This window comes from Chroicocephalus ridibundus, chromosome 1, assembly GCF_963924245.1.
Source record: "Chroicocephalus ridibundus chromosome 1, bChrRid1.1, whole genome shotgun sequence".
NCBI lineage: Eukaryota > Metazoa > Chordata > Aves > Charadriiformes > Laridae > Chroicocephalus > Chroicocephalus ridibundus.
The window spans coordinates 205,508,383-205,533,415 of NC_086284.1; the positions used below are offsets into that span (position 1 = coordinate 205,508,383).

The 25,033-nt window shown below is 40.0% G+C and overlaps 1 protein-coding gene across 5 annotated transcripts; it reads right to left on the reverse strand.

Moving 5' to 3' along the window:
* Positions 1-4: 4 nt before the first annotated feature.
* On the reverse strand, positions 5-24,402 carry PUS7 (pseudouridine synthase 7). 5 transcript variants are annotated; one of them, XM_063323459.1, is made up of 19 exons: positions 24,292-24,402; positions 22,936-23,083; positions 22,435-22,513; positions 21,369-21,844; positions 19,359-19,455; positions 19,142-19,243; positions 18,081-18,225; positions 16,099-16,116; positions 13,688-13,799; positions 12,297-12,374; positions 9,718-9,846; positions 9,353-9,478; positions 8,982-9,043; positions 8,406-8,566; positions 7,411-7,537; positions 6,789-6,890; positions 2,872-3,001; positions 1,656-1,747; positions 5-866 (listed from the first exon to the last, which is right to left on the reverse strand). In XM_063323459.1, the coding sequence occupies exons 4-19, from the start codon at positions 21,731-21,733 to the stop codon at positions 730-732; spliced, it is 1,983 nt and encodes a 660-aa protein (XP_063179529.1). In that variant the 5' UTR covers positions 21,734-21,844; positions 22,435-22,513; positions 22,936-23,083; positions 24,292-24,402; the 3' UTR covers positions 5-729. The 5 variants fall into 5 exon arrangements, with proteins under 5 accessions (XP_063179529.1, XP_063179528.1, XP_063179530.1 ...); XM_063323458.1 differs by lacking the exon at positions 24,292-24,402 and adding an exon at positions 23,598-23,839; XM_063323460.1 differs by lacking the exon at positions 24,292-24,402 and adding an exon at positions 23,598-23,838 and having other exon boundaries at positions 6-866; positions 19,371-19,455.
* Between the last annotated feature and the right edge of the window lie 631 nt (positions 24,403-25,033).

Genomic DNA, 25,033 nt, shown 5'->3' on the forward strand with positions numbered 1-25,033 from the left:
GATTTTAGCAACGCAAGCTTTTTATTTGGTTTGGAAACAGGCTGAAAAGTGCCTTTTGAGAACCGTTTTACAATATATTTTTTGCTGCCAGCAATGGATACATGAAATGTGTAAAGGAAGTAGTTACTGATAAACGCTTAGGCTTTCAGGTTAATTTATTGTTAGTACCCATTCTTTGGTACATGTGTTAGTAAAGCAGAAGTCTTTTCTCAATAAAAAGATGAACTAATTAAAACAGCTGTACATCTTTACAGCCCATAGAAAGCCTTGCTAACAGCATCAGCACAAGCGGTACCAGCAAACCCTCCTGCAATACAAGTGTTCAATGGTACCTTAAATTTCGTTGTAATTCATTTTCCTAAGCTGCAATTTAATGTATTTGAAGGGACTTCAAGGTGTGCTGAACTCACAAAAACATTCAGTGCTTGCCGCCCCCAGAAAAAAGGAAGCTAAACATTCTTCCAGGTCTGAAATTATTACAAGCCCATTTCTTAAAGATGCAACCATGTTACAGCCCAAGCAACTTATTCATTAAAAAGCACCAGTCACTAAGATCTATATTATATTTCAGTCACCATCTTGCAAATGACTACTGAAGTTAAATGCTAGCACTAATAAAAACTTAAAAAAATACAAATCTCTTACTACCAATCTTTAAAGATTTGTACAGAACATGTAAATATGAAAACACTTTACATATGTTAAAATCAAATCATTTTTGCAGTTCGTTCAGCGTAACCAGGTAGTATTCAGTTGTGTCTGGTTTTTTATGCTTGTGTCCATTTTCAAAACTTCTCGAATCGCCATGGTAGCATAAGTGGATGGGGGAAGGGAGAACTCCATCTTTAGTGCCCTGAATTTACCATCTATCATAAAGCGTAAGAGGAGACACAAATCAAAAAAAAAAAAAAAAAAAAAAAAAAAAAGAGCTGTTAAGGGCAGTAAGTAATGCTTATTCTGGATGCTATTTAAACTGGACTAAAATTTTCCATGACATACCCTTCCCAACCCATAAAACAAAACCACCATCACCACCCTCCCATTTGCAATCCATTTATCCATTTTATAAATCTTATAATTTATATTTAATTTTATAAAGCAACTTCTTTTTAACATTTTCTCTCAGCAGGGAAGTGGTGTTTTGGGGGTTTTCTTTCAAAACCAAACCAAACTTATGGTTTTTCAAAATGGAATTCCTAGTCTCCCTTCACTTTTTGTGGAAGGTAGAGTCAAAAGACATTGTGACTAGAGTTTTAAAAAAAAAAAAACAATCCATTGAATTCTGTTAAGAATTTGAGTAGTCTCTTATGTTCAGCACAAATAATACATGCTCAAGCACACAGACAAGTGTGGCTTAATTCTATCTTCATGAATACCTACTTCATGCACGTTTATTGCTAAGCATTTACTCGATTTTACAGATGTCTATAAGAAAATGTAACTGTCAATACAGACTGCTGGCAGAATTGCTGGCACTCTTGAGAAATAAGGGTCCTTAATTAGACAGCTAACTTTGGATATCTTTAATACAATTGCTTAACAGTCTAGTTAAATGAAAGCTCTTCCTTAAAAGACCTTTCAATATGTGTCGGTTCAAAGCAATAGACAGACCAAACTTCTATTTTGCAAACATCAGCAGAAAAATCCTTCCTTACCTGTAGGAAGAACTGGTAATGGTTTTCCTTCCAGCTTATCCAAATCCGTAGTAAATAACGGGATTCTGGGATCATCATATGCAACAACCTCCCTTTATAATGTAGATAAGATTTTTTAATTATTATTTTTAGTTATTTAGAATAAAAATTATATATTACTATTTTCTATAAATTGTTATTTTTTGTATAATATTATTTACTATTACTATGCCCATTTGGCAGTTACAACTGAAACGGAATTGATTTTCTAATAAAATAAGGTAAGGCGGCATTTATGGTGCAATAACCGATAAAGCTTTATGTAGAAGACTCGGCTCAGTTTGATCCAAGATTATATAAAAAAAAAAAAATAGTAAGTTAGTGAGAAGTTGCTTTGTGTAACTCATCTGCTTTCTCTAATGGGCTGTCAGGATTTCCAGCTATACAAGAAGTATAGTCTATGAAATTATGGGAAGAACAGCGTCAACTTTAAGAATATTTGGGGGGGGGTGAGGGGCCTTCATTTTGAAAGGGCTTAATTACATATTCTACTTTCTGCCACTCATTGAACAGAAATTCCATATGTAATGACAAGGCTGAAAAAGTAACTGGGAAGCAGATAAGCTTTAAACCATCACTAATTAAAATGAAGTGTAAACATTTGTATTTTTTGTCTCCCTCCTAAACCCTCTATATTTTTTTCTATGCATCAGTGATGAAGTCCTGCGTATTTGTACAGGACACAGTTGCACATTTGTACATTTAAATACCTGTTTAAAAGGTATTTATTCAGTTGCCATACGACAACTAGATTGTATCTCTAACAACAGTGATTTAGTAGGTTTAAGTGATACAAATCTTACTGATTGACAGATAGGTAATTGGAGAGCAACTTTCTCACAGCAAGACTAAAAAAAAAACCTGTTTTTAATATTATCTATCATGGTTTCAACTTAATTATCTGTGAAGTGTACGGGCAAGCCCTTGCAAGGAGTGGAACAACTAGGCAGATGTCTTGACACTCTTACATCACAGAACCAGAGGACCAAGGAAGAAATAAGGCTACGGTTCAACTGCAAAAAAAACCCACGAGGGAAATGCAGAGAGATTCCTCCCTCCCTATGCTTCAATCTACACGTATGTCCTGTGGGTCAATCTAATGGTTCTCATACTTAGTCATCCCACATATACTCTGTGCTGTCAATTCAAGTATAATTTCCTTGATCCTCCTACTTACCAATTGACATTCTGAGGTCGAATGATAATCTTTCTGTAGGCTCCAGAAAGTGAATAATCTCTGATCTTATGCCTCATGTTGTTGATATCGAGATTGTCAGCTACTAGCATTTCCTTGTAGGCCTCGCCAACTGCAAGAGAGGAAAATACTTATTAGGAGAGCAGATAGTGCAGCCTATTGAAACAGCCCATTTTCATGGATCATTCATTCCCTTATATTTACTAGTTTGCAGCATATATGGGATAAATGTTACACAGAAGTTTAAATTACTTATTATGAATCTTATTAAAAAAATGTTTGCTACTACAACCTGATCAGTAGAGGCAGTAACCAAGAAAAAAATCTTAACAAACCAAAATTTCAGCTGAAAACAAAATTTACAAAATATTTTACTGGCATTTCATTGGCATCTCATACATGCTTTCCAGTTATCTGAGTTCACAAGACTAATATCAGGTATACGGAGGAAAAATACAACGGGTCAGACTACCCATTGCTCTATTTTTGAAAAAGCAGCAGAGAGAAATGAGTGAAGGGAGCCCTCTGAAGAAATTAGCCAGTAGGGACCTTTAAGTACACCACCAACAGGAGCAGTAATTCTATTACAGTCTTGTTTCCTTAAATAAGGGTGTGTGCATGCACACCTGGGAAGAGAGGGAAGGCAATGGAAATACAAGAATATACTGCAGCTAAAATGCTGTCTGGCAACCTTTGATTTCTAGTGCATAAACTTCATGCAGTTGGAAATTTTAAACAGGTATAAGTTAGGCTTACTGTGGGCAAATCCCAGTATAAGTACACTGAATGTAAAAAATAGCAGCTTTTCTTTCCAATCTTTTAACTCAAAGTGATTCAGTGCCACCCCTCTTCAAAAACAGATCTTTACCTTCCAAGAGTTTCAGAGATGGGTGATAAATGGGATCCCAGCTCTGGGACTTAGCTCTGACAGGCAGACAGTTTCAAGAGACCTGACTGGCCTTTTAAGGACAGCCACGTACAACAGCAGTTCAACCAAATGTTGAGGAAAACAAGCATGTCTATTGGGAGACTGGTTTGGCTAAGTAGGGAACTCATGCCTAAGCTCATATGTAGGTAAAAGCTAGGGATGGCTACAAAGGAGGAGCACACAAACATTGTCTAGGCACATAGGGATGATGGTGTTAGGAAAGCCAAAGCTCAGCTATGGTTGAAATCAGCAACAGACATCAAGAGCAACAAGAGTCAAAACTGCAACATCAGGAATAAAAGAATACAAGAAGTAAAGCCTGCTGCTAAATGGGGCAGCTGGTCTAGAGACGGGCCTCCTTTGCCTCAGTCTTGACCAGCAAGGTCTCCCAGGGCAAGTCCTTCTCAGGAAAGAGAGGGACTACCAGTAGTGGAAGAAGATACAGGAAGAGAAAGCAGGGTCATGTCATGGTAAGGCTTTTCTCTACCATCTCTGAAAAATTGTGGAGATCTGGGAAGGTCCCAGGTGACTGCAGAAAACCAAGTGTAGCACCCGTCTTCAGAAAGGGCAAGAAGGATGATCTAGAGAATTACAGAACAGTCAGGCTCACTTTGGTCCCTAGGAAAAAACCTGGAGCTAATCCTCCTGGAATACGTTTCTGGGCACACTATGAAAACAATAGCGAGCACGGTTTTACCAAAGGGGGAAAAAGGAAAAGAAACAAAAAGCCCACCAACCTTACTGCCTACTGTGATGCAATTATTACATCTGTGGATGAGGAGAGAGCAGTGACTATTGCCTACCTTGCCTTTAGCAAGGCTGTTGATGTGTTCCCACAGCATCCTTGTATCCAAGGTTAGAACATTACAGTGGGTGGACCGCTAGATGGGTAAAGAACTGTCTGGCTCATTGTCTCAAAGGGTAGTCATTACTGGTTTGAGCTCCACCTAGAAGCTCATTACAAGCTGTCCTGGTTTGAGGTAAAACAGAATGAACTTTCTGTTCAGTAATTTTATTTCTTAGCTAGGCCTCTTCTCACTCTCTGAAATTAACAGCATGTTGTGTCTAAAACGGTTCACTCAGAGTGATGAGACAATTTGTGCTAGGAAGGGTACGCAGAGAGGCTCTTGCTTATACTTATTGCTATAACAACCAAGGTCAGCTTTTTTCGTCATTTGCCCCGTTGGAGGGTCAGAAGCGGAAAAGTGTAGAGGGGTCCCACCTGCAGGGAGGAGCAGACAGGACAGGTGACCCAAAATTGACCGACGGGTATTCCATCCCATCTGCCCCATCCTCAGCATAAAAGCTGAGGGATCAAAGGGTCAACTGCTCTTCTTTCAATGGTTGACGTCCAAGGAGGACCCTGTCTGTTCATCTGCCTTTGATCCCGATCCGTGGGTTCCTGACTCCAGCTCTGGAATCCAGTTCCCACCCGTCACTGAGTCCAGTCTGGGACTTCTCCAGTGCCTGCCGGTGACGTCATCCTGGGAGCTTAATATGGTTCTGTATATACTGTATCCATTTCATTATTTTCCATTTTATTATTAATATTTCATTGAAGTAGTTTAGTTTCTTCTAAACTCGTAAATCTCTTTATCTCTCCTCCTCCCCTCTGTGTACGAGAGGCTGGGGGCGGCGGGGGGAAGCATTGTCGCCAGCCATTGGCCAATTTGGCAAAAACCACGACACAAGCAGAGTTCCTCAAGGAACTGGGATGTGTCCTGGTAAATACATTTATCAGCGTAAGTGGATGAGCTGGAATTCATCCCAACAAGCTTGTGGATGAAATCAAGCTAGGGTGGCAGCTGATATACCCAAAGGCAGGACTGCTATTCAGAGGGACCTCGGCAGGCTAGAAGAATGGGCCAAGAAGAACCTCATGAAATTCAGCAGAGACAAAGTCCTGTACCTGAGAGTAATTACCTCTAATGGTACAGGCTAGGGAGCGACTCTGCTGACAGTCACCTGGGACTCCCAGTGGAAAGGAGAATTAACAGAGTGCCTTGGCAGCAACAAAAGCTAATAGCAACAGAAGCTTAGTCAGAAGCTACTCCAAGAAAAACAATTACTGCCCTTTGCTGGGCATTCATAAGACTGCACTTGGAATAGCGTGTCCAGTACAAAGCGATGCTGATAAACTTGAATGAGTCCAATGGAGGACAACCCCAATGGCCAGGGCTTGTAGAACATGCCCTGTGAGGAGAGTCTGAGAGAACGGGGCTTTTTTAGCTTAGAGAAGACTTAGAGGACAACTTAGAGACTCTTTGTTCTTGAAAGTTTCAGACCTGACAGGACAAAGCCTTGAGCAAGCTGACTTGAATAAAGCACTAACCTTGCTTTGACCAAAGGTTGGACCAGATGGCCTTCTGAGGTCCTGTCCAACCAAAATGATTCTACAACTCTATTCCTTTATAATAACATCATGTTGCATGCAGATAATTATAGACCACTCAACCTATTCCATTAAAAACAATTTACATCCAATGCACTTGACATACAGGAGATGAAAGATATGTTGTTGTTTTTTTTGGTTTGTTTTTTTTTTTTTTTTTTAAATATTTGTTTTGCTCAATATTTAAACAAACGGATCTTTTTCCTAACTTCAGGTGTTTGCTTGGGTTCCAAGTTCTAGAAGTTTGGTTTGTTTTCTAATTTAAAAATTAAATGCATACACTTTTCAACTAACATTTCACCCTTTTTTTCCCCTTGTGCCTCAGTAAAAAATTTCTTGCTTTGGAAAAGCTACTAACTAAAAATAAATCTGAAACAGATTTATGCTAAATGAAACAAACTACAATGCAGACTATTATTATCACAATGGGAGAGGCTGACAGCAATGTATCAGAGCTCTGAAATAGTGCATTTTTTTAATGGTCACCAAGGTTGCATAGATCTAATCTTCCTTTTAAGAACAGGATTAAAGCAGACTTACATTTTCAGACTGAGTATGTCAGTTATCAGTCAGACTTACTTTTATGCTTTGGATAAATAACATCAAATCCAGGCAATGGCATCACTACATCATGGATAGTGTAGTTATCAACATCTCCTTCTTCGATATGAACAGCAGTGGCTACGATCAGGACAGAAAATGAAGAGTTACCAGCATGGATACCTGAGACAGTTAACATTAGCTAAATTTAAAATTAACCACTTGATTCTCAGCCCAGGTAAACGCCAGAGCAAATCCAAGTGAAGAAAGTTTTAACTGAGGGGAGTCTCTGCTTTACAAGATACTAATGCAAACAAAAACTTCTGTGGTTAAAACATTCATCACATACTTCCATAGTCCTCCATAGCTCATCTAGGTTTGAGTTCACTTTTGAGAACAATCAGTCCTTCACAGTCTCTCTTCCCTATCCAGCTATTTGGAAAAACAAGCAAACCAACAGCCCATGGAAGCATATTATGTAACTTCCCATTCCTTGTAAAATTTGACTAAAACTGGCCAATGGATTCAGAAATCACTGAACCAAAATGAGTGAGAGGGAAAAGAGAACATGTATACAGTATCACATAAACAGATATGTGCTTTGTTTTCCTAGGAATCTGAACTACAGAGCCCGGCCGGCTTTTTGTTTGTCTGATTTTACCTCCTTTAAGTGTGAGATCTCCTGGTACAGCTCTAAGCCCGTATTCCTCTATTCTCTTGCTCACCATATTATTCCACACATAACTCTGGTAGCTATGAATATACATTAAACGATTATTTCTTGGTATCTAGAAGTAAATAAAAAAAAAAGTGAAACATTATAAAGTTGTATTTTTAGTTTTTTCTCTGAATCATAACCAAAAAGGCATATATTTGAGATGTTACCTACTCTAGCAAAAGACTAACACAATTTCTTGGTATACAGATTTGGGTTTAGTTCATTATTTGGGAAAAAGGTACGTGAAGAAATAGTGCTTTTATATGTTTGAAATATGCACAAAAAAAAAAATCCTGTGCTTAAATTAAAAAAAAGCTTTTTTAAATTTTTTTCTTCATTCAACAGCTCAAACACATGGGGCTATTACAAAACACTAAATTCACGCTCAGCCTCACGAAATCTTAAGTAAACTCTGCAGATGTGAAAGCACAGTGTTATACTAATTATCTTCTTCACAAACAAGAAATTATTCCTCAGCTCCTACAATAGGCCCAGTAGTTTGCTGGTGATGAGGTATTTTCTCCGAAGACTTGATCTTGATTACAGTACTTGAAAATGACAGCAAACCCACCACCTCTATGCCAAGCTGACTCATTAGCACACTATCAGCTTGATTCATACTTTTAAAGCAAGAGAAAAACTGTGATAATGAACTTTTGCACAATTCTCAGATCTGTCTTATACATGGTTACTAAGTATAACTGTATTGCTTCCAGCGTACCAGAGACTTGTATAAATCGGAAAGCTCATTATGCATACATTAATTACAGATGTCATCAGTTACCATGCAGCACTACTTCAAGCAAAAAGGCTGGATAAACGTAAAGATTTTACACATAACCTTCTACTCATCAAGTATCTATGAGTCTATTCCAAATTCATCATGACACCATCAAAAGAGCGTTTATTCAAATACCCCACACCACTTTTACACTCACTATGCCGAATGCAGAGATTATGTTCTTCATTCCATACTTTAAGAGTCCGCGTAGAAGCTGTCCTTCCACGCACCTTTTTACAGGTAGTTTCTTGAGGGCTGCTGCTGGATCTTTAGTCTTTGCCCATTCTTCTCTGCATTTTACTAAGTATCCCTTTTCAGCTAGAACAAGGATGCAAAATAAAAATATTTTAACTACACATGAAAAAAAACATCCATCTCGCCCTTTGTTAGAACAGTTGAAAAATTCAAGTTTAGTCATGGTAATTACACAGATTAGCAGAATGACAGAATAGTGGAAGGCTCCACGTGGAATCTGAGCAGGCTTGTGTGTAAGTATTCCATCTCTTTCCACTCCTGCTGCAAGAAACTGCACAGCAAGGACAGAGAAGCAGAAAGGCAGAGAGTCTGAGGACTGCTTGTCCATTGCTAAACTGGCTCAAGTTTTACATATGCAAAGCTGTCCTCACAAAACATCCTTTCAAATTAAAAGAATCTAAAAGTGTTTTTCCTGAACATACGATTCTTGGGGGAGGAAGAGACAGAAACCCTTAATGTATCGTTTTTCAGCCCTTACCTCCTGGTCGTGGTTTTAATATCAAATCCATTACTTCATTCCAATTGTTCTGTAGAATAGCTCTAAGATTCAAACAGGGAAGTGTATTAAGAACTGACTAAATACATTTTAAGGAGATTTAGCCAACTTATATAAAAAAAAAAAAGAAGTGTTTAGATTTATGCAATATTAGAAGTAGTGGTATTATGCAAGATACCTGTTGAAGCCAGGCCTGAAACAAGTTCTTTCTTGAATCTAAAATTAAAACTGGCACATGCAATATGCTAGAAAAAAGTTCCCCAAAATACCTTAGAAGTTATAGAGGGATAAAAATAAAATAAAATAAAACAAAACAATAATAAAAGAAGGGGGGGGATGAAAGCAAAACATACCTCCCAATTTGATATGTAGGAACAGCTGTGGTTCCAAATCTTTGCATTCCGTAGTAATTAATGAATCCAATTTCTCTGAGGGAGTGCATTGCTTGCTCTATCTGGTCATCAGTTCCTGTTATGTTTCTAGCATTAAAAAAAAAGTTATAGATATATTATTAAGGGCTTACACTATTTTGTGATCCCCATAATAAAGCTCAACATCAACATTACATATCACATATCAAATTCAACAGAGTCCTGCCAATAGAAGGACTTTTCTTCTTTTTCCTAACACAAGATGCACTGATGTGTCTTATCTATTTAAAGAAAAAAAAAAAAAACAAAAATCTAACAGAACTTCTAAATGCATACTAACATATTACCTGAGAACAACAGTGAAATGGTTTCCTTGCAGTTCTCCTAATTTCAGTGGATGGTTCTTGTAACTGAAATTTCCTAATTTGAAGTTCATCAAACATTTATTCAAATGAGCAAGTCTTTGTGCAGTGATTCTAAAAAGAAATAGACAACAGTGACCAACCTGTGCTTAGAAAAGTAGATAATTACATAAATACAGAAATGCCGGCACTTCAAAACAAAATGCAGCGAGTCCAGTTTCCCCAATTTTCTACTGTTGCCTCTTCAAAGTAGTTTAACGAATAGCTAAAAGAAAAGAACTGGTAATTCTTAAGGCTACTCATACAAGAGAAAATTTATACTGTAACAAAGACTGTTAGTTCTGTCTTTTCACGCCTGTGTTACAGCATGAACTCAAAAAAAGTATGTTGCAATATCGATGTATACTGTATCCCACAAGCTGAATTCTGCTTTATTTGAGTAACTACACCATGAATACCCTCCAGTTAGCACAATCATGAACTCAGAGTTAAGTAATTAGCCACTGGGTAAGCTTAGTGCAGATGAAGTCCAATCTGTCGCTGATATCTGCCATTTTTGTCGCTAGTACTTCTGGAAGCACACCCTGTTCTCTGCATCACTGAGCTGCTCTTTGACACTTCTGCTAAAATTTATCCCAGGGTGGACAAGCTTATCAAGTAGCACGGCCAGCGTACTCGGCTCAGTGTGGGCTGATAAATGGTAACGCCTCCTCTCCTGCACCATCCTCCTCCAAGGCTGCGCAGGGGAGCCAGGCACTGTGTCACTACTGAATAGGCACCGCAAATCAGTAAGTTCCCCCCCAGTCAATGCTTACAACACACCAAAGCTCTTGCACACAACGTTAAATGTGATCACATTAAAAGTAAACGGAGCAGCACCTGAGATGGCTACACCACAAGTCTGGTTAATGATCATCACTTTGCAAACCTGCCCTGCAGCAGTGAGCACCTGGGGCTTCTCACAATTCACAAATTAATAATTGCTTTTATATATGCAAACGTATGCACACGCAAACCACTAGGAGGAAAGATATGAACAATTAAGTAGTGAACACCCTCCTTTTAACAAGGATTTTATCAAATTTCTGGCTCTCAAACCTTGGAATTCCTCACTTGAGTAGCGTGGTTTTCGAAGAGTTGTAAATAGTAGTCCAGGCAGAATATTCCAGCTAGCTAAACAGATATGGTGATATATAACTTCGAGGCATCCATCATTCTCAGTTACAGATGTGACACTAATTTCAGGTGCCCAGAAACCATGTAATTATCTTGGAATATGACAAAATAAATTTATTTTCTCTTAGAAGGTGACTTAAGGGAATAGCTTAAGGCAGGAAAAATTCCTCATCATTTTTTGCCCCTTCTGGCTACTCGCAGATGAGGAACGGCAGTGGTTATGGTTAGCCTTCTTGGGAGCTGTTCAGAGAGTTCAGTTTGAGAAAGAAAATAGGATTCCAGCTGGAGGAAGGCGGAAACTAAAGTCAGGAAGGAAACAGGGCATAATTTTCACTGTGTTATTCTGTTTTTCTGCTGTTGCACAGCAGCCATGCAGCATAAGAGCACACAGGCAATTTGTCGCCCTGCTTCAGCCAAATGCACGTATCCAGCCTATGATTCAGAGCACCACTGACTAAAAATACTAGCAATCACCATGAAATAAAAAAGGATTATAGCATCTTCATTAAGATCAGGACCATTTGTGTCACATTGTCATGGTTTTGGCCGGATTGGCCAATCAGAACAACAGATGGCCCTCCCCCCCCATCTCCTCAGAGAGGAGTGGAAGAGATAAGGAGATTTAGGAGTTTAGAAAAAGAACTGAACTACTTTAATGAAAATAATAATAAATAAGAAAATAGTAAATAATAATAGAATAATAAAAATTAAAGAAAAAAGTATACAATATATACAAAACTGTATCCAGCTCCCAGGATGACGATCGCGTCATCAGCAGACACAGGGAAAGTCCCAGACTGGAGTCAGCGACAGACAGGAGCTGAATTCCAGAACTGGAGTCAGGAATGCTTGGATTGCGATCAAAGGCAGACGAACAGACAGGGTCCTCCTCAGACGTCGGCCATTGAAGAAAAAGCGAGCCAGAGCAGCCTTGCCCCTTTGATCCCTCAGCTTTTATACTGAGCGTGATGCAGATGGGATGGAATACCCTGTTGGTCAGTTTTGGGTCTCCTGTCCCGTCTGCTCCTCCCTGCAGGTGGGACCCCTCTACGCTTCTCCGCTTCCGACCCTCTAACGGGGCAAGCAGCGAAGTGAGCTGCCCTTGGTTGTTATAGCAATAAGGATAAGCAAGAGCCTCTGTGCACACCATTCCTTGGTATAACCAGGTCTTATCACTCAGAGTGAACAGTTTCTGAACAATACGCTGTTAATTTCAGACTTCAGTCAGTTAGAAGAGGCCCAGCTAAAAAGTAAAATTACAAATCAGAAAATTGGTTCTGTTTTACCTCAAACCAGGACACACATGCACTCTAAGTCATCAAGGTATTTAGCGAGATATTCAAGCTATCACAGTAGGAGCGCAAATACTCCAGTATACTTTCACTTACCTAAGAACAGCGATCTCTTGAACTGTTATAGCCCTTTTATCTTTAGTTCCCATGTAGGAAAATATGTTTGGCTTCACTCTTAAAAGCAGCAGAAACAGATATTATGTATATTAAAATAGCCATAGGTCAAACATAATCATCAGCATAATTATGTAGAATTATTAATCTTCTCTATTACAAATAGAAAATATAAATATATTCCCCAGAACTACCCTACAATTTGACGTGACATCTTCTAATCTCATCTATAAGTAATTATATGTAGACAGATTCATTTTTACCACAACTGTGCTTTCAGAATATAAGCTTTGAAGTACTTCTTTACACACATCCACTCAATGCACAAACATGCAACCACTAGTTTCACTAAAAAAAAAAAAACCCACATCCATTTCTTCCTTAAACTTCAAATAACATGTCCGTTTGAATACCATGCATGCACACTATGTGAGAATATGAGAAGATAATTTGAAATTTGATCCTTTTCTTTCCTTGAGAGGAAAATTTCCTTTCCACTTTGTACTCTACAACCTGTGTTACACAGGGAATATTCCCAGTTATTCCAGCTACGGGCACTAGGGGGTAGCAGGATTGTCATTACATACGTTTTTCTGCCAAACTGTGCTCCTACCATTCCGTTCTCAAATACAAATACTAGTAGTATACTGGTTAGAGTCTAGATTACAAACATTTACTTTTGGACAGGAAGGGGGAAGGGAAAAGGAGGGGAGAAGTGGGTAAGTTTCTCTACAAGTAAATCACTGAAGTGACCCAATTTTAAAATAGTCCTTCCTCTGCAATTCACTGTGTTCACATCACGCCTTTGGCAAATCTTTTTGTTGCTGCACTTGATGGAGTGAAAAGAACTAAGCCTGTGTTGCCATGGAGAGATTAATACATGGAACAACAGTTTATCAACTGTAACTGCTTAAGAACTGATCAGCATATTATCACAACAATATCTGACAGGTTCATAACATACTTGCATATATTCACACGCTGGGAGAAAACTGGTTTTTAATTCAGGTTACGCACATCGAGGCTTTGAGCTGCCAAGCCTTTCTCAGATCAGTCAACATCAATTGTGGACCTTTTTCCATTGAAGTAGTAGAGCACAGTCTTTTAAATTTCTTGGGATCATGTTGTTGCATTCTCGCCTCCTTCCAAAACTTACAAGTTTAAAACCTGATATTCTAAAATAACTTACTTTTTAAAAAACAAACAAACAGACAAAAAAAACCCACACTGCAAAACCACACACCGGCTAGAAATTAGGCAATAGTAATTACTCGTGTTGCTCTTACATAATTCTGAAGCATAACATTTACAGCAACATGAAACACGTCGGGGGAGGACTGCACGCTAGCCAGGCTGGCAGAACACAGCCTTACCTTAAAAATTTGGACAGGACATTAATGGCATCCATAGTATCCTTGTTCTCCTTGTACAGTACGAAGTGGCAGTAACTTCCCCTAGATTTTGGCCAAGAGTGTTTTCTTGGATCTTTAAAAACAAAAGGTTAAAAATCCGTAAAGTGTAAGTTTTTAAAATTCAAATAACTTTGCCATTGCAGCTACATTTAAAACAAATATGCAAGAGTCAATTTCTGCTAATTTTCCTCTGCTTTAAAAAAAAAAAAAAGTGAATTACTGACAGGAAAAGCTGCAAAGTACATTGAAAATTCTGTCACCTAGAAAATCTTGAATGAAACAGCAACAGTTCTTTTGTCATGAAATTATCTAAAAATATACCCTAATCGTTCAACTGACATATTACCTGATTGGATTTCTCAAAAACATTATAATTATGCTGACTTTCAGCAATAAAAGCCACTCAGCATTTCACCTAGTGCCATCTGTAATAATAGATGAGGACCACTGGAGCCCTGTTTGTGGAAAGACTACAATTATTATTATTATTATTTATAGTACTAACATATTCTTAATTTCTGTAGGATTTTTTTGTGTGTGTCATGCAAAAGCATGGGCTGTATCTCCACAAAGAAGTAAAAAAAATAAAGTATACTAAAAAAAAAGTATACTCACAAAAAATTAGTATAAGGTGAATTTTTTTAAAAGTCCTACGGGGGCAGGGGAGAGATCTGGCACAACAGAGACACTAACAAATCACTCCAGCCAGATACCGCGCAGTGTTTAGAGAAGGCCAGAGGGCGAGATAACTCCATCTCCTGCAGACTAACAACTGATTTACAATTCTGTACAATTATTCGGCATTTTTCTGGAGAGGGAAGAAAACTGTCAATGCATTTGTCAAGCTTCTGTTGCACACAAAAGCCTCCGGAAGTAAGACTTTCCTTTTATGATCATTCTCTGTTGATGGCACTACAGGGAAGGGGGACTGAGTCTACACAGGTTTAGCAACAGATTTTGAGGTGCTTTGTTCATCAATTCTTTGTTTTGTAAGAACAAAGCTAAGGATTTGTTTTGTTTTAAATAAGAAGTCCCTCATCTCTTGGCAGCCACCAAGCAGACGTTCCTGGTTTTGTACAAAAAAAGGTTTAAGCGTCTTTCGTAACAGCAAAAGCTAACTGAAAAAGCCAGCCCTATTCCAGTACATAAACGCCAATGCAGGAAGGAAGTTCTTGGGAAATTTTGCTCTTTTTCTTCACGTTAGTTTAATAAAGCCCACATATCCCCCACAGACAGCAAATGTTTAACTTTCAGGAAAGTTTCTGGTAAAAGAGAATTCTTCCTACTTTTTTTGAGAAGCTGCCATCCATACACACACTTCCACAAAAACAATTTTGGATGTTACAGTATAAAATACTAAACACTTAGTTTTTAGTCACTTAAAAATTACAGCAATACTTGACCTGTACCATCAGTTTCTAAGCAAAGCCCCTGCTATGGAGTTTCCTAGGACCTAAACTGAGCAGTATGGTCCAAAGCCTGTTAGAAGACCTCAAGCTCCTGCTGGTCTCCCTTCTGAGCCACCACTGCTCTTAAACACAGTCAATGAAACTCTGAATAAAGCTTGAAGAGCAAGGTCCTTCATTACGAACTCCGTAATTAGAAGGCAAGAGAGGAAGATGGAGCGTGATAGACAAGGAAAGTCTTCTCCAGCTGGAATCGTTCTTTAAATTTAACTAATTCATCTTGCACACAGTAATTTCAACACCCTTCACAAAGTGAGCCGCAATCTGGGCTAGACTAAAAAGGACTCTATAGATACTATATATACCAACGGGCTCCTCATGCTTTGGGCATCACAGCCATGTGCCTATTCCTCACCCAATACTTCAAACTATTCAACTGTGTAGATGGACCAGAGGGACAGTTTGCAGTCCTTACTGCTATGTTTCAGAGTCAGGTTACATTTTTGACAGTAAAATCGTATTTCCAAGCCCCTTTTCCAAACCTTTTGCTACAACTCAAGGGCTGGAAGCCCTTTTTTAATACCAGGATGTATGAGATATACTTTTAAAGTTGTCTAAATACAGATAGTGGTGTCTGAAATACAAGGCTGAAGGACAAAGACCTGGCTTAATGAAATCAATGGAAAAATTACCATAGATGTCAAACAGTATTGTCAAAACTGGTAATTCACATCATTTATTACAGACAGGCTTCCTCTGCACTGAATGACTACTGCCTATACTGCACTAAGAAGAAGAGGCAGCACAAGCCCAATTCTTGGTTCTTTCAGGGAATTTTAAGCATTACTTATGTGTAGGGTTTTTTAAAGAATTAATTGTCACTAGTTTGGCCAGTTGTTTCGCTATTTAGGAGGTCATAATGGTTGGCATTTCATTTTGTTAGCATGAAATGTCAACATCTCTTACCTGTTGCAGTTCTGACCTCTGTCCCAATGCATAGCATAAAGAGCACAAGAGAGTAGCATTTAATTTTTAGACTGTCGAAGGGTTTTTAGAGGTGAACATGCAGGTTTATGGTTATGGGATTGTTTATGCTTTAGGGAGCATCCAACAGTTAGGTGGTGGATGACAGCAATTTAGACAGTTATGCAATGGAATCGTGCAGAGGCAAACAGTGAACATATGGAAAGCTTCAATTGGAGATGCAACAAACTTCATTTGTGGACAACGATGAAACAGCAGTTTACTGACAATTTAGTAAGGCGGTATTTTAAGTATTTTGGGTGTAAACTTACTATAGACAGAAAGCACCTTCTAATTTCAGATTTTAGGATTTGGTAACCTTTTACGTTATCAACAAAAGTCATCAGGTATCACAGCTAATATTCAAATATTCTACACTTTGAGATGTTTCTTGCCTGGGGAACCCACTCAGGACTAAGATGTGTTCATGGCTATATAAATACGAAAGAAAAATATAATCCTGACTCTTGCACTCTTAAATCCGACATTCATAAGCATTTACACACACTCACTGAAGCTGCACACGTTTCCACCAACGTGCACAGGTGTTTGTAGAACCACAATTTAGTAATCCAGGTTTAAATACATGGTGCTGCCCTGCATCACAAGATGGTGCTCCAGATAATGTTTGAAACCTAGAGACACATAACTAAGTTCTTTTCAGCATATTTCAAATATTTAAATTCTTTTACACAGTATCTCTTAAATCAGACTGGTCAGCTTAATAACAACCACTTGACTGTAACAATGGTTAAAGAATAGAAGCAGCAGAAGACAAAGGTGGAGGTAAAACCATTACAAACCAACAGAAGACAAAACTGGCTGAGGAGAATTTTGTGCTGGTAAGTATACATACTCCATGCATAAAGCATGCAAACATACAAGTTTTCTGAACATGGTTAAACAAGATACATAACACATTATAACTGTACCAATAAAAGTACAACATTCCCATATTTGCTTAGAACAAACCTTAAAAAATAATAAATAAATTGAATGTGGAGATAGTGTTATTTCCATTTTTATATTATCTCCTTATCCTTTCTCCATCTCCTTCATCTTTAAGGAAATAAAAGGGCTAGGTTTACATATTGTCATTTGTAGTAGGATGAAGTGTCATAGGAAAGCAATCAGTTTAAGCCAAACCAAACCTTAATACCTTTCTTAAATGTGCAACATTCTGCATGCAGACAATCCTCTACTTACAGTAGCTACTGTAGTAGCTACTTACAGTAGCAACAAGTTTGTAGTAACATTAAAAAATGTAGACCAAAACTGTATTTGGCAAGATTAAGGTGGATAATACTTCATTTTGAAAATTCTTCATTACTTTGATTATTCCAGAATAGTAACTGTGATTTATAATGAATAAGGACAAATTTCTGCAAATATAAATAGCTTTGGAAGCAGAAGCAGCCTTTAAGATCATGGCAAATATATTATGTTTATACAAATCTATAACTCTGAGAAGAAAAAAGGTGCTTGTCTCTGTTCCAGTCATTGAGAATTTTGTCATGGATTCTCAAACAGCCAAGATTACACTGACTGTCAATGTAATGTATGCATTTCAGCTCTTACTTCCACAATGCACACATCCAGGTAAGTTCGTGAAAGCTAAGTTCAAACAATACTGACAATAAAGTCCCTATTTTGCCTATACCCACTGAATAGCAAAAGATCCTCTCCCTTCTAACATGTTTCTGTTTGATGAATGATTTGAAAAAAAAAAAACCCAAGTAGTAATTTAAATTAGGTACTCCTGTGTTCCCAGTAGTTTTAGATGCACAGCATCAGTTGCAAAGAAGAAAAAGCAAAGCCAGACTACATTAGGAGGTACGCTCTACCTGAAGTACTTACTAACGATTTTTATTTTGGGGATAATTTCAGCATTTACTTTACCCAACTGCTGTGACACTGAAACTCACTTGCCAGTGCTTTTTTCCCAGCAGCATGATAAGCAATAATGTATTTTTTTCCATCTCGATCTTCTGTTTTAGTCTCCAGTCCAGGAAACAAGGACTTCACAGCCTGATGGATAACTGTTCTTTTTTCTTTGGTGTCTTCAATTACCTGTGTTAATACATGCACATGCAGAAACCAAATAAAGCAACACTAAAGGGGAGGGATTTTCTCAGAGTTAAATTTTGCAGGCTTAAAGAAAACCTACCAAATCACACTAAAGTAACAAATAGGTATACTTTTAAAAGTCTGGCCTACTCATTAAAATTAGCTTGAAAAACAATAAAGAACTCTGCTATAAATCCCAGACTGAACACTCATAAAAGACAATTCTCAAGATTTATTTTTCTCTTCTGTGCCTACTAAGATTTCCCCTTCTACTGAAAACTCTAGCAAAACTAAGTTTTTCTATATGCATTAAAGGAAAAAAAAGGCTAGATAAGATTATTTAATGTGTGAATGCTTATTTGAAATTACCAGATTTAATCCTACTCATCTCTTTGTCCCAAATTTAGCTCAACAGTTATTCTTCTAATATACAGAATATTTTGATGTTTAAAAATACCAAGTTTTAATTTCATTTTGTACCTTCTTATTTTTCTTGTTACAGAAGAGCATATTTATCTTCTTTTCTATTAAATCACTAAACACTGACCTTGAAAATAGTCCTTCATCAGGATGGATGTTTTATTTAATCCTTCTTATATAATTATCCTATAAATTACTACTAGACAGAAAACAAAAATACTGCAAGAAAATTTTAACATGACAGAAATTAAGATGTGTATGTGAATTCATGTGTACAGTACCACTGAAATCAAAATGGCAACTCACGGTCATGAATTTTGAGTGTATCTGTAAGGCTTTACAGAATTGAACACTAAACTGGAAACATTCTGGTATTACCCGCTGCATCATGCTCAAACTGCTCTTACACCTTACGTGCACAAGAAAACACATACCTTCTACTCACTCACTCTCTCATCCTCCTCCCTCCCCCAAACTTCATATCATTTAATAATTTTACCTCTATGGCAACACTAGTTTCCTTATTCTTAAGAAGCTGGAGCTCCTCTAAACGCTGCTTGTCTTCATCTGACAAAACTGTAAACGTTTCTTCTGATGGGTCCTAATACATATTTGAGGGGGGGGGGAAAGACAGAACAACCAATAACCCTCATGGAACAACTTTCAGCTTTTTTAATGTTTTTGCTTAAGGAGCATAGCCATTACCAAATCTTTACCTCAAAATTTACCTCATCATCCACTGGAACAGAAAAGTCATCTAAATGGCTCACACGTCCATCTTTGCCTATTTCATGAACAACAAAGTCCGAGTATCTGATAGGAAGAAACACCCATTAAAATTGTAATAAAAAAATAGAAATCCCAAATCACATAAAGTCCTTTCCCACAAAGCTGTTTCTTATCAGAATTCATTCAGGAATTCTGAATTCAATTAATTTAATTCACGTAAAAAACCCTCCAACCATGAGAAAGCTGTACCTGTTCTCACCCCTCAGAAGGATACCATGAGAACACAGAAGGAAGCCTGTCATATCTCAACACAGCAGACTTCTTTGCAGATAACCAAACACCTGCTGTAGTTATACTGAGTCATTTTCTCACTAGCTTGCAGAGATTAGTAATGCGTATCCTCAATCCCAGTCATTACTGACAATTAAGAATCTACTGCTTTGCTACGAGGTGAACACAAATACATTAACTCTGTCACTTCAAATAACCTGCAGAATGAAGTGCCTGTGAATCACTCTTTAAGGAAAGGGGACAAATTCAGCTCTGTTACATACATTCAGTTACAGAGAACACCTTTCAAGTAAACAGTTATTCTGCATATTCTGTGATAGCAATGAAGAATTCGACTGTGACGCTTTTGATCAAGTCATTATGTCCAATAATAAAAACACCCTGACCTTAACAGAACACAGACAGTCTATGTTGCAATTGCTAAATGATTTTTAAGTAGCATCCACTTGTAAAGGAAAAAAAAAAAAAAAAAAAAAAAAATTGTAGTCTATGAATGTTGAAAGATGAAGGAAACTTCACCAAAACTTTCTATTGCGGTTCCCCCAAGCCCCTGTTTGCCATACATCATATTGGTAGAACACCTTCCTGAGCAGCATTGTGTCCTCTCTCTTATTATCTGTAGCTGTCTAGACATGCTAGTGGCTGCCACCACCAAACACCAGGAGTAAATTAATGACAGGTGTTATAAAATAGGATCAAAGAAAAACCATGAGCCCACGAATGTTTCTACCTCCCAGTTACCTCTGGCCACCTCGGCTCAAAACTGGCAGATTTCACAGAAGGAGGTCCAGCACAGACTGTGTTCCCCAGTAAAGGATTATGGCAGCTGCTTAATGCTGCATATAAGGATTAAATACATACATAATATGTACTTAATATCACTTTTTTTTCCTATTATGTACATAATATCACTTTATTATGTAAAACGATCTATAGGTGAAGCCAGTACTTAAAAACAGGGACAATTTGGTGTGTAAACGAAGCATCCTTAACTGCTTTGGTACGTCAGGGCAACAATGACTCTCACTTCAGTGAGTTTTTGTATTTGGCTTCTGTTTTATTCAGAGATGTTATTTAATTAAAAAAAAAACCTAGAAGTTTCATTAAAAAAAGCTACTAAAACCCAAACATCTTATTAAATACGTAGTGTAAAATTCCACATCCTGGGTTATAACATTTCCTTTTATGTTTTGTAAATGACATTACAACCGATCAGACTACAATTTAAAGCCTAATGAACCATCTGACAATAAACACGTTTAAAGACATTAGCACAAAAAATTCAGGGAAAGGAAAAGGAGAAGCAAAGAGGGATGGTTTCGATACCATTCTCCAGCGCATCTTGTATTACCACTGAAGAGCAGTACAAAAGATGGATGTACTGCATAAGGTTTTAAGCTGTATGCTGCTGCCAGACAGAAAGACAAACGGCCAAAGGTCAGGGTAATCATGTATTTCTACCCATACACAGCTTCTTTCTTCAGAGCTCCATTTGACAGGAAAGAAGAGGAAAAATAAAAGCAAAACACAACAACCTAGAAAAGTCCCAAATTAAACCGTTCTTTCAGTCTCAGCACTAGGAAAAGAAAGTCATGAACCTCCCAAGTGGCTGCACATAATCCAGTTGCATCCTCGAGTCAGAAAACCAAAACGGAGAACTGCTTAACACAAGGAATTAATATATACATAACAAGATAAAGAATTACCTCTCTTTTAAGATTCCAGAAAACCCTTTATGAGAGCTAACGAACTTAGTTATGCCAACATCGCTTTCTGTCAGTCCATGCTTCATCATGTCTGCAAAGCTCTCTGGATCTCCATCTTCATCACTGTCGTCTAGTTCCTCGTCTTCCTGCTCCTCACTTTCCTCATGGGGGATTATTTCATTTTTCGTGTCCTCAAGCAGAGATTTGTCAGGTTGTTCTGTTACAGTCTCAATGCTCTGCCCAGAGTCGTTCCCTGTCTCTGACTTCTCTGAGGTCTTCTGTCTTTTAATTTCATCTGCATTAGCCACATCATCCTCAGAGTGAGGACGTTTCAAGGATAGACTATTCATTTCTACAGTTTCCATGTTTAAGGCACAGTGTAGGATAGAAAGCCCTGAGGAACAAGAATGGCTTACTTCCCGTCTGCTTAAGAGCAGTATCAATACATAGTCTCTTCACTCCAAGGACTCTGTGCCCTGCAACAGTTCAGGAAAACCATGTAACTTTCTGCATTTTAAAGTTCAACATCAAGTAAAGATTTTTGTATAGGTAGAAACAATATGTATTTGGGAAGAGAGAAGGGAGTTATTAAGGGGACTTAATACCCACCCAAGGCGGCATGCATGTTAGGCTACAGAAGAGCAGGATTCAATACTACACCAAACATTTACCACCATCATCACTCTTGCCAACTCTTACCACAGCTGCATTCAGCCCTGCGCACACAGGCTCTACTGTCGATAGCTATTTAGTGTATAAGAAACTTTTTGTTCCCAAGCCTTCTGTTAAACATGACCACTCTCGACTATTCCTTGTTCTACCAAGATTCCAACTTGCAAGGATTGAGAGCAGATGGTTCAATTCCCCCGAACCTGAAATCTCATCTCTTCCTTTTGTACCTTCATCTTTTCTAACACATACAAGCCCACACAAGACTCAAAGCGGCAGCAATTCAGACCAAAAGATAAGAGGGATGAGATAACAAAATCATTGAATGAGTGTGACAAACAAAACAACAAAAATTTCAGGAAGGGAAACGATCTCCAAGAACAACACGAGTACTCACGCTGGCGGAGCAGAGCTCTGACTCTTCCCTGGCAACTTCAGCTGCAACCTTTGTGTCAGCAGAACCAGTACCTTCAGATCTGAAAAACAGAGGAAAACTAACTCTTTGAGAAAGTTTTAGGCAAAAAAAAAAACTTGCTATGAAAACATCTGATCATTACAGAAACAGGCCACCTCTGAACCCAGGCCTCAGCAGTTGTATAAGAGCAGGCACAACTGCTTTAGAAACACTTGAAATGTTTTGCTCAAACGAAGAACTGAAAGCGGATGCTAGAAAAAAGAATGGACAGAAGGGAAATAAGGAGACACTTACAAAAAAAGTGTATGTGATGCCTGAAGAGAAGAGTGACAGAACACATGCAGAAGAAAGAGAACAATTAGCAAATTAATGTACCTTCAAGCAGAAAGCACCAATTTCAGTTTGCCCTCAAATAAAAATGAAAGTACATAAAATCCTTCTTTAAAAAGAAAAAAAAAATCATAGGCAAGAGAAGCAATTTACCAGCATTTCCAGATTCTTCTTCTGTGTTCTCAAATTTACAGAGCGTGGGTTATAAAGCACTGTTGTGGAAAAGGCCTCCAGACAGCTTGTGAATGTTTTCACATGGCGAACAGAACACCACACAGCACAGCAAAAGCCTCTAAGACACCTGACAAAGAAGGTAACAAGACAAGTCTCGTGTTTCTAAAATAAAATACTTTTAAAATAAAATGTAATACTTAGTTACTCAATGACCCAAACTGTTAGAATAATTCAATGTTGGCTACAAATACTCCAAAGTTGCCAGACAGGGCCTATTCTCACAGCAGAGGAATGACTCACATACAACAAAGTACTATCCTGTGCCAAATGGTGGCCATCACCTGGAAAAATTTCTGCAAGATAATTACTTGACGGAGCAAGCTGAAGTGAGTGGGGCACACGCTGTCTCACTTGTGCAGAATTGTGAAAGGTGCCTCTTATTTTTTTGACAGCTGCTCAACCATCTTGGTCCTTTTACTAGCAAACAGGTGTTTCCATAAAAGCCCAAATCTGCATAAACAGCAACCCTGCAGCAATTTAAACAGAGACCATCTTTTAGCAGAGACTGGATTTACTTCTTCAAATAAAGGGCTTGATTCTTCCCAGCAAGAAATGCTGCGTGATTACTTCTGGCGAGGTACCTGTCAGGCAGGCACACAGGCTACTTCCTACTTAGAAGAATAAATAAAAGAGCAGGAGCACGGGTAAGAAGCTGGTTTCTCATGAGACGAGGTAGATCGGATTACGAAGGCGACCGAGGAGAGGGCACGATGATACAGCAGCGCCCGAAGGCAGCCCCCCCGGACGGGGGCAGGAGGCAGCGGGGAACCCGCCCGGCAGCGGGGAGCCTCTGCCGGCCATGGGGCCCGGGAAGGCGGCAGCGGCTCGGCCCCTACGCGGCGATGTCGGGCCGGGCAGCCGCGGCAAGCAGCGCTCCGGGAGGGCCGGGTCGGGGCAGCGGCGGCGGATCCCGCGGCCCGGCTCTGCCGCTGCCAGCCCCGAGGCTGCCCGGGGCAGGGCGAGAGGGGCTGGGGCAGGCGGGAGGACGGGGAAGGGCGGGAGAGAAGGGCTGCCCCTGGGGTTCCGGCACCACGCGGCCGCCGCCAGAGCCCCGCAGCGGGCCGGGGAAAGCCCGGCGCAAGCGTGGGGGAAAGTTGCGCTAAGGCCGAGCCCGCCCCCCCGGCCGCCCGGGCTGGGAGCGGGAGCTGGGAGCCGGCCCCACCGCGGAGGCCGCGGCTCCCACCCGCCGAGGAGCTCGGGGCGGCCGCGGCTGCCGGGGGAGGGCGCGCCTCCGCCCGCCGCCAGGCAGGAGCCGGGGAGGGGGGTGCCACTTACCCGCACGCCGGCACGGGAGGACGGGCCAGGCGCCAGCGCCGCGGGGAAGGAGGCGGAGACGGCGGCGGGAGCGAGCGGCGCGGGCCCGCCCCGGCTCCGCGTGTGCGGAGGCGGCCTCCTGCCTGCGCCCGCCCCCGGCCGGCCCCGCCGCCGCAGGGGCCCGGCCCAGCGCGGCCCGGCCGGCGGGCAGCTCTCCAGACCGACCGACCGCCGCGGCCATCTGCCGGTGGCAGCGCCTCCGCGCCCCGGCCCTACCCCTACCCTCGCAGGGCCGCTGCTTTGCGGTGCGGGGCTCGGCCGCGCCTCCCTGGAGGGAAAACCGGCGAAGAGACCCCGGCTCTGCCCGCCGGGTTGGGTCCTAAGGTGGAAGGAGAGAAGTGCTATTAGCAGGGCGCCTTAGCGACGGCGTAATCGTGTTTTATTAAAGAGTTCTGCAGGCCGGGCCAGGCGCGGGAGGGTGCGGGAGCGGCGGCCCCGGCTGGTTCCAGCGAGGGCGAGGTGGGTGCCGGAGGGGGGGAGGCGGCGGTACCCACGCACCCACCCAGGGGCTGCTCCGGAATCCCGTCCGTCGCCTCTGGGCTGCTGAACCTTCCTTTGATGGTAAAAGAACGGCTTGAAGCATCCAGGGGAAGCAGACACGAATTTACAAATGAGCAGCAACTCTACAGAAAAAGCCTAATTTCCAAAATACAGCTATAGCCAAAGCTATAGGGGAGTGATGCATATGAGATATCAGCCTTCC

Excerpts from the sequence above, each read along its gene's own strand:
- PUS7 (XM_063323459.1), bottom strand. The coding sequence starts at position 21,733 with ATGGAAACTGTAGAAATGAATAGTCTATCCTTGAAACGTCCTCACTCT. Across the intron at positions 8,567-8,981 it reads ATTAAAACCACGACCAGGAG|CTGAAAAGGGATACTTAGTA; the intron begins GTAAGGGCTGAA and ends TCCTTGTTCTAG. Across the intron at positions 867-1,655 it reads ATTACCAGTTCTTCCTACAG|ATGGTAAATTCAGGGCACTA; the intron begins GTAAGGAAGGAT and ends GCTTTATGATAG.